We start from the raw sequence: 8,801 nt of genomic DNA on the forward strand, positions 1-8,801 counted from the left end.
CGCTGTGATACATGGCGTGGTTTCCTCGCTCCGCTACGGTCTATCGCTGTCCACTCTCACCGACATTTTTAATTTAAACAAATGTCACGCATAGAATATTTATAGAAATACTTTATAAACACAACACATTTAAACAAAACACATGTGCTGTCAAATATAAACAACATTAAGGGCTGGAATGACACACCCCACCCTTACCGTTATTCCTTATGGGAACATTATTCCCCGCTTAACGCAAATTCACTTTACGCAGAAATTTTCAGGAACGCAACCCCCACGTTAAGCGAGGACTTGCCATACTGACTTAAATTTTTTTTTATTTCAAAGCCTCTAGGTGTCTCCCACCAATCTCAGTACACAATGATCGAACACTCTCCCGAAGCGCTGCGTTCAATATAACCAGTGTGGTTTGTTTACAACCATCAGTGATATGCAAGCCAAGGTCATTGCTATCTCGTGCTTTTTTGCCTCGCAGACAATTTTCTATCACCCCACAACAGAAAATTCCAGTGGGGTCATTTCAGGTGAATGGGAAAGCCATGTACACGTTCCACAACTCCACAAATTCCTCTTGTAAACCATTTGCATACAGCACAAGACCATGCTCATTAGAAATGAGTGAGGCATCGATACATGAACCACACCCTGAACATCCTTCCATAGCCACTGGAAACGGTGCATTGGCTCGCTGGATTATTAAAATTCACTGGCAATGTTATGGACTTTTCATTGTCATAGGAGCCACAACACGGCAGCATTCAACACCCCGTACTGGGGCTTTGCATTCATGCAGCACCTGCATCTCATGTTAACCAGATGGTTTGTTTATTATCGGTTTGCCCACAACCCTCCCTCCATGCCTGCTCCATCTACTTTACAATCTCAGGTCACAACTTCACCAGTCTGCCAAGGCTATGCTGTTGCGGCCCATATTGACCAAGAGAGGACATGGAAATATTAATCCAACAATCCTCTGTCGCCTGCACGCTTCCTGTTTTTACACCAATGGCAGATACCCACTTTATCTTCGAGGGATGCATGTCCACACTCCTGTGTGGAAAGGTGCATGTGTTTATTCCAAAACATTACAGTAAGCCCTCGCTTAATACGTTCACACAACGCTTTTTCGCTGTATACATTAGGGTACACTTCGCACAATGTGGTACGCGCCTGTTCTAATGCGGTTTCTGAGCGGTCGATGAGTAACTACATGGAGCTGCATGGAATGATATAGCAACGTGGCGGCGTATCCTCGGGTTATGTCACACCGTTTTACCGTGTGCGTACATCGTATCTCAGCAAACTTTGTTGTTACTTTGTGGGGAAACTTCCCTTAATGCATTTTTCAGAAATGAATCTACCGCGTTAAATTACTTGCAGTACTTGATGGGAAATGCAGCCATCTTCGGCCTCTACTGCAAAAACTCAGGACCCTTCTGAGAATTAATTGAGACTCGGTGAGGCTTGTGCAAACATTTAATAATATGCAGTCACGACTTCCATTGCGTTACATTTCTTGGAAATGCGGCAAGGTCCTTTACACGACAATGAAAGACAGGAAAATGAAATGTAAATACGAAATGTGTTTATACCCCCCCCCCCCCCCCCACATTCTTCATGAAGAGCCGTTTAAGAGAGTTCAAACAAAAACTAAACTCGGTTAACGTGCGCCCACGGTCTCTGCTCGCTATGTGGGTGACCACTACATCTGCCCCTTGCTGGAGATGCGCCGTGCGCACTCGAGCAGCGAGTTGTGTATGTCCTTGGCGCAGGAGATCTGGGACTTGATCATGGCGAGGTACTGCCCGTAAGACAGGCTGTCGGCCTGCGTGGCGTCCAGCTTGGTGGCCGTGGGCACGAGGCTCGGGGAATGCTTGCCGCTGTCCACGCTCTGCGAGATGCACTCGTAGCCCAGCCTCTGCGATGCACGTCACGCACAAATTCATCTACACAACACGAATATTTATTCGTACTGGAGAAATTCGATGAGCTATAAAGCTCTTTTTTCACAGGTGTCCAGTAGGGGCGGGTAATAACGTTGCAATACAAAAACGTAATATAAAGTACAAGAAAGGTAAACAAATCAGCCAAAAAACATACAGATAAAACTAAACCATCCCCATCCTACCAGACAGCCCACGTGTTTCTACGTATATGGTGCGTAAGAAAGTCGAAATATATACACACACACACGTGCAGCCTTGCACCCCTTTTTATTTTTCAGAAGCGACCTGGCCACAAATTACAGCTCAACCTTTCGGCTTATCTGGAAAATTAAAACAGCAAAATAATCTAAATGCATGTTTCTACGGACACTCCACCAGGTTCAACAGGTAAAGGCGGTTGGTTGTGATCGCTTTCGAGTTGGCGCAACAAAAAATCGGCTGGAACTGCTTTTTCCCACATCCGAACGAGTAGTTGTGCAACGAGGAAATGAAATGCCATTGAGGATTGTAACCTTAGTTGGCTCATGCGCACGTCATGAAATGCGTCGCTGAGTTGTACAACGGATCGGATCGCCCTGGTGTGGACCCGGCCTCACGGACAGCCCATTGCGACATCTGTGTTGTGACGTCCAGTGCCTGACCAGATATCTGTAAACGTGCGACTTGTTAAGACGGTGACTCGGAGCGGCAATTCACGACGACTTACCAAACACAACTCGATCTGATCGCAGATGGCATAAAACTCCTCCAGGCACTTGTCAAATCTATGAATGGGCGAGTCACTGCTCTTCCTGAAGGAAACAAAGGCATGACAGTACATTCCTTGCTCAACATCACTTCCCCCTCTGCACATACACAGCCGGACGTCGACTGGCGTGTGGATATGTATGTTGAACTTCTTTCGTACCGTACACAGCCAACTGTGCTTTCTGAACACCAACGTTTTCCCCCCAATATCGACATAGGGGCCGACCATAAATGACGTCACGCGATTCTGGACGATTTTTGACCCCCCCCCCTCGTCACACGCGTCACAAAAAGTCAGACCCCCCTCAAATATGACGTCACAAAGCTCTACCCCCCCCCCCCAAAACCATATTTCCATTTTGAAAAAAAAACATGCTTCAAACCGCTTTAAACTATTGTCATTGTAGTGCGTATTTAATGTGGCGCTGCACTCTGATGTAGGAGAAACATTAAAAAGTATATTTAATTAAGTAGAACTTGTCTATATTTAAAGTTGAGCATTTTGATGTGACGTCACATTTCTCAAATCCCACCCATACACATTGTCACAAATGTCTGACCCCCCCTAGGTGTGTGACGTCATTTATGGACGGCCCCATATATTTACACAGAGCCCTGCATTCGAACTGTAAGAAACCCAAAGGGTGGCAAAACAAAGTGTGCAATGGAGATCTGCAATGCAGGTGCTACTCACAAGCCATTATCAATCGCCGTGTTCTGGTTCAGGTTCTGAGCGGCAATTTTCATAAGATTCTGTAAACAAAAAAAAACACGCGCCACAATCCCGTTAAGAGCCAAACTATAACATGTGCACATTTCAGTTGCTTAGAATGTAGGGAAAGGCTCTGCCTCATCATGTGTTTGTGCTTTACCCGTGCTGCTCCCGTGCCGTTCCCGTGCTCTACCCGTGCCGTTCCCGTGCTCTACCCGTGCCGTTCCCGTGTATTCCCCATGCCGTTCCTGTATTCTATCCATACGACTCCCGTGTTCTACCCGTGCTGTTTCCGTGCTCTACGCGTGCTGTTCCTATTCTTTACCCGTGCCGTTCCCGTGCTCGACCCGGATGTAGTTACATGGCCGGGTCACCCCGGTGAATTCCTACAACTACAGCGTGCGGCGCGAGTCGTTAAAAGTTCGTGAAACGCCATGAAAGAGAAAGACAAAGACGCGTGTGCGCGGGCGAGGTGAGCGGAGGCGAGTGACCGATGGAGCCTTCGAGGGGACCGACCCCCGGGTGGCAACTCGCGCTGCACACAGCAGCAGCAGCCGGGATTTGAGAGCCGTTACCTGCAGACACTCCTTCAGCTGCGGCAGCAGCATCTTTACTCGCGCCACGGGGTCAAAGTCCTGCTGCTGTTGCTGCTGCTGTTGTTGCATTTGTTGTTGTTGTTGCTGCTGCTGAGCACCGAGCGGAATCGCCATTGCGTCTCTCCTGCTCGTCACGTGACGTCGTCGCGCCAGGTTTTGCGCGACGTCACGCGCGAGACTTCGGGGTGACGTCGACGCACCAAGATGCGTGGTGACGTAATCGCGCCAGGCTTTGCGCAGTGACGTCGCGCACCAAGATGCGTGGGGACGTCGCTGCGCGACTTTGCGGGGTGACGTAATCGCGCCAGGCTTTGCGCAGTGACGTCGCGCACCAAGATTTGTGGGGACGTCGCTGCGCGACTTTGCGGGGTGACGTAATCGCGCCAGGCTTTGCGCAGTGACGTCGAGCACCAAGATGTGTGGGGACGTCGCTGCGCGACTTTGCGGGGTGACGTAATCGCGCCAGGCTTAGCACAGTGACGTCACCGCGCCAGGTTTTGCGTAGTGACGTCGCGCGCGAAATTGAGGGGGGATGACGTCACGTGACGAGCGGTAGATACGCAATGGTGAGACTTTGTTGTGTAAACAAATTTATTAACAATAAGCAGTCACGACTTCCATTGCGTTACATTTCCTGAAAAGTGCTTTACACGACAATGAAAGACGAGAATATAAAACGTCAATACGAAAATTGTGTTGAAACACCCTGCCCGCCCACCCCCCACCACGTTCTCCATGAAGCGACATTTAAAAAGCGAGTTCAAACAAAGACCAAACTCGGTGAACGGTGCGTCCACGGTCTCCGCTTGCTCACTCCGTGGGTGACCACTACATCTGCCCCTTGCTGGAGATCTCCCGTGCCCACACGAGCAGCGAGTTGTGTATGTCCTTGGCGCAGGAGATCTGGGACTTGATCATGGCGAGGTACTGCCCGTAAGACAGGCTGTCGGCCTGAGTGGCGTCCAGCTTGGTGGCCGTGGGCACGAGGCTCGGGGAATGCTTGGCACTGTCCACGCTCTGCGAGATGCACTCGTAGCCCAGCCTCTGCGATGCACGTCACGCACAGATTCATCGACACAACACGACTGGCACCTTCAGTTTACAACCACTAATTATAACAATCACACTCTCGCATCTCCGATAAAGGCATGGTTCAGAATGAGATTTATACTGGAGGAATCCTTTGAGCTATTAAGCTCTTTTTTAACAATACAAAAACGCGATCGTGGTACAAGAAAAGTACACAAATCACCGAAACGTACAAATAAAACTAAAGCATCCCCATCCTACCAGGCAAATCCCACGTGTTTCTACGTATGGTGCGAAAGACTGTCGACGTAGAAACACACGCACACACAAGCAGTCTTGCACCCCCCTTCCGGCACAGAAACGCTTTGTGGCAAGCTCCACCAGGTGGCGGCAGGTAAGAGCCATTGGTTGCGATGGCTCTCGAGATGGTGCAACATAAAATCGCCTGCAACTGCTTTATCCACATCCGAACGAGTAGTCGCGCGCCGAGGAAGTGAAACACCATTCAGGACTTCATATTCTTGGTTCTTTTGGTAAAGTCACGTAGAAGGGAAACAATAAAATAATAAAAATATAAAAGTCGCGAATGCTTTAAATCACCATTCGGGACTTTAATCTTAGTTGGCTCATGCGCAGCACAACGGATCGGATCGCCCTGGTGTGGACCCGGCCTCACGGACAGCCCATTTGCGACATCTGTGTTGTGACATCCAGTGCCTGACCAGATAACTGTAAACGTGCGACTTGTTAAGACGGTGACTCGGAGCGGCAATTCACGACGACTTACCAAGCACAACTCGATCTGATCGCAGATGGCATAAAACTCCTCCAGGCACTTGTCAAATCTATGAATGGGCGAGTCACTGCTCTTCCTGAAGGAAAGAAACAAAGGCATCAAGGCAAATTCCTTGCGCAACATCACTTCCCCCCCTCTGGACATACACAGCCGGACGTTGACTGGCAAGTGTGGATATGTATGTTGTTGAACTTCTTTCGGCACCGTACGTGGCCAAACGTGCTAACTGAACACCCAACATTTTGTCCCCAATATCAACATATATACAGTGAGGGAAAGAAGTATTTGATCCCCTGCTGATTTTGTACGTTTGCCCACTGACAAAGAAATTATCAGTCTATAATTTTAATGGTAGGTTTATTTGAACAGTGAGAGACAGAATAACAACAAAATCCAGAAAAACGCATGTCAAAAATGTTATGAATTGATTTGCATTTTAATGAGGGAAATAAGTATTTGACCCCTCTGCAAAACATGACTTAGTACTTGGTGGCAAAACCCTTGTTGGCAATCACAGAGGTCAGACGTTTCTTGTAGTTGGCCACCAGGTTTTCAGACATCTCAGGAGCGATTTTGTCCCACTCCTCTTTGCAGATCTTCTCCAAATCATTAAGGTTTTGAGGCTGACGTTTGGCAACACGAACCTTCAGCTCCCTCCACAGATTTTCTATGGGATTAAGGTCTGGAGACTGGCTAGGCCACTCCAGGACCTTAATGTGCTTCTTCTTGAGCCACTCCTTTGTTGTCTTAGCCGTGTGTTTTGGGTCATTGTCATGCTGGAATACCCATCCACGACCCATTTTCAATGCCCTGGTTGAGGGAAGGAGGTTCTCACCCAAGACTTGACGGTACATGGCCCCGTCCATCGTCCCTTTGATGCGATGAAGTTATCCTGTCGCCTTAGCAGAAAAACACCCCCAAAGCATGTTTCCACCTCCATGTTTGATGGTGGGGATGGTGTTCTTGGGGTCATAGGCAGCTATCCTCCTCCTCCAAACACGGCCAGTTGATTGATGCCAAAGAGCTCAATTTTGGTCTCATCTGACCACAACACTTTCAACCAGTTGTCCTCTGAATCATTCAGATGTTAATTGTCAAACTTCAGACGGGCATGTATATGTGCTTTCTTGAGCAGGGGGACCTTGTGGGCACTGCAGGATTTCAGTCCTTCACGGCGTAGTGCGTTACCAATTGTTTTCTTGGTGACTATGGTCCCAGCTGCCTTGAGATCATTGACAAGATCCTCCCGTGTAGTTCTAGGCTGATTCCTCACCGTTCTCATGATCATTGCAACTCCACGAGGTGAGATCTTGCATGGAGCCCAAGGCCGAGGGAGATTGACAGTTCTTTTGTGTTTCTTCCATTTGCGAATAATCGCACCAACTGTTGTCATCTTCTCACCAAGCTGCTTGGCAATGGTCTTGTAGCCCATTCCAGCCTTGTGTAGATCTACAATCTTGTCCCTGACATCCTTGGAGAGCTCTTTGGTCTTGGCCATGGTGGAGAGTTTGGAATCTGATTGATTGATTGCTTCTGTGGACAGGTGTCTTTTATACAGGTAACAAGCTGAGATTAGGAGCACTCCCTTTAAGAGTGTGCTCCTAATCTCAGCTCGTTACCTATATAAAAGACACCTGGGAGCCAGAAATCTTTTTGATTGAGAGGGGGTCAAATACTTATTTCCCTCATTAAAATGCAAATCAATTTATAACATTTTTGACATGCGTTTTTCTGGATTTTCTTGTTATTGTCTCTCACTGTTCACATAAACCTACCATTAAAATTATAGACTGATCATTTGTTTGTCAGTGGGCAAACGTACAAAATCAGCAGGGGATCAAATACTTTTTTTTCCCTCACTGTACACACACACACACAGCCCTGTATTAAAATTGTAAGAAACCCAAAGGGTGGCAAAACAAAGTGTGCAATGGAGATCTGCAATGCAAGTGCGACTCACAAGCCATTATCAATCGCCGTGTTCTGGTTCAGGTTCTGAGCAGCAATTTTCATAAGATTCTGTAAACAAAACAAAAAAAAACACGCGCCAAAATTCCGTTAGAGCCAAACTATAACATGTGCACATTTCAGCTGATAATAATGTAGGGAAAGGCTCTGCCCCCGTCATGTGTTTGATTTACCCGTGCTGATTCTGTGCTGTTCCCGTGGCAACCAATGCCGTTTACGTGCTCTACCCGAGCCGTTCCTATGCTCTACCCGTGCTGGTCCCGTGCTTTCCCAATGCCGTTCCTATATTCTATCCATAATGCTCCCGTGTTCTACCCGTGCTCGACCCGTGCCGTTCCCGTGCTCTACCCGTGCTGTTCCCGTGCTCTACCCGTGCTGTTCCCGTGCTCTACCCGTGCTGTTCCCGTGCTCGACCCGTGCTGTTCCCGTGCTCGACCCGTGCTGTTCCCGTGCTCGACCCGGATGTATTCCCATGGCCGGGTCACCCCGTGAATTCCTACAACGACGGTGTGCGGCGCGAGTCGTTAAAAGTTCGTGAAACGCCATGGAAGAGAAAGAGAAAGACAAAGACGCGTGTGCGCGGGGAGTGAGCGAAGGCGAGTGACCGATTGAGCCCTTCGAGACGTCGACCCCCGCGCGGCCATCAACACGCGGCACCGCACACAGCGGCAGCAAGCAGCAGCAGCCGGGGCGGGATTTGAGAGTCGTTACCTGCAGACATTCCTTGAGCTGCGGCAGCAACATCTTCACCCGCGCCACGGGGTCAAAGTCCTGCTGCTGTTGTTGTTGCTGTTGCTGCTGCTGTTGCGGCTGAACACCGAGCGGAGTCGCCATCGCGTTCTCAACCACTCGTCACGTGACGTCACACGCGAGGTTCTTGCGCGGTGACGTCACACGCGAGGCCTTTGCGCGATTACGTCACGCGCGAGGCTTTGTACGGAACGTCGCACTCGAGGCTCTCTGCGCGGTGCCGTCACGCGCCAGGCTTGCGCGGTGACGTCACGCGC

At 49.1% G+C, this 8,801-nt stretch overlaps 2 protein-coding genes across 2 annotated transcripts; both read right to left on the bottom strand.

Annotated features, from left to right (window-relative positions):
• Positions 1-96: 96 nt before the first annotated feature.
• LOC116943256 (mediator of RNA polymerase II transcription subunit 29-like) lies at positions 97-4,198 on the bottom strand. Its single transcript, XM_032955963.2, has 4 exons — positions 3,981-4,198; positions 3,388-3,446; positions 2,653-2,737; positions 97-1,918 (listed from the first exon to the last, which is right to left on the bottom strand). The coding sequence occupies exons 1-4, from the start codon at positions 4,113-4,115 to the stop codon at positions 1,703-1,705; spliced, it is 495 nt and encodes a 164-aa protein (XP_032811854.1). The 5' UTR covers positions 4,116-4,198; the 3' UTR covers positions 97-1,702.
• Positions 4,199-4,574: 376 nt separating this feature from the next.
• Positions 4,575-8,710, bottom strand: LOC116943257 (mediator of RNA polymerase II transcription subunit 29-like). The gene is made up of 4 exons (XM_032955964.2): positions 8,506-8,710; positions 7,787-7,845; positions 5,818-5,902; positions 4,575-5,045 (listed from the first exon to the last, which is right to left on the bottom strand). Exons 1-4 carry the CDS (start codon positions 8,626-8,628, stop codon positions 4,830-4,832), a joined length of 483 nt encoding a protein of 160 aa, XP_032811855.2. The 5' UTR covers positions 8,629-8,710; the 3' UTR covers positions 4,575-4,829.
• Between the last annotated feature and the right edge of the window lie 91 nt (positions 8,711-8,801).

The sequence above is a fragment of the Petromyzon marinus genome, chromosome 17, assembly GCF_048934315.1.
Source record: "Petromyzon marinus isolate PM22_M1 ecotype Great Lakes invasive population chromosome 17, UKy_Petmar_22M1.pri1.0, whole genome shotgun sequence".
Taxonomy (NCBI): Eukaryota; Metazoa; Chordata; class Hyperoartia; order Petromyzontiformes; family Petromyzontidae; genus Petromyzon; species Petromyzon marinus.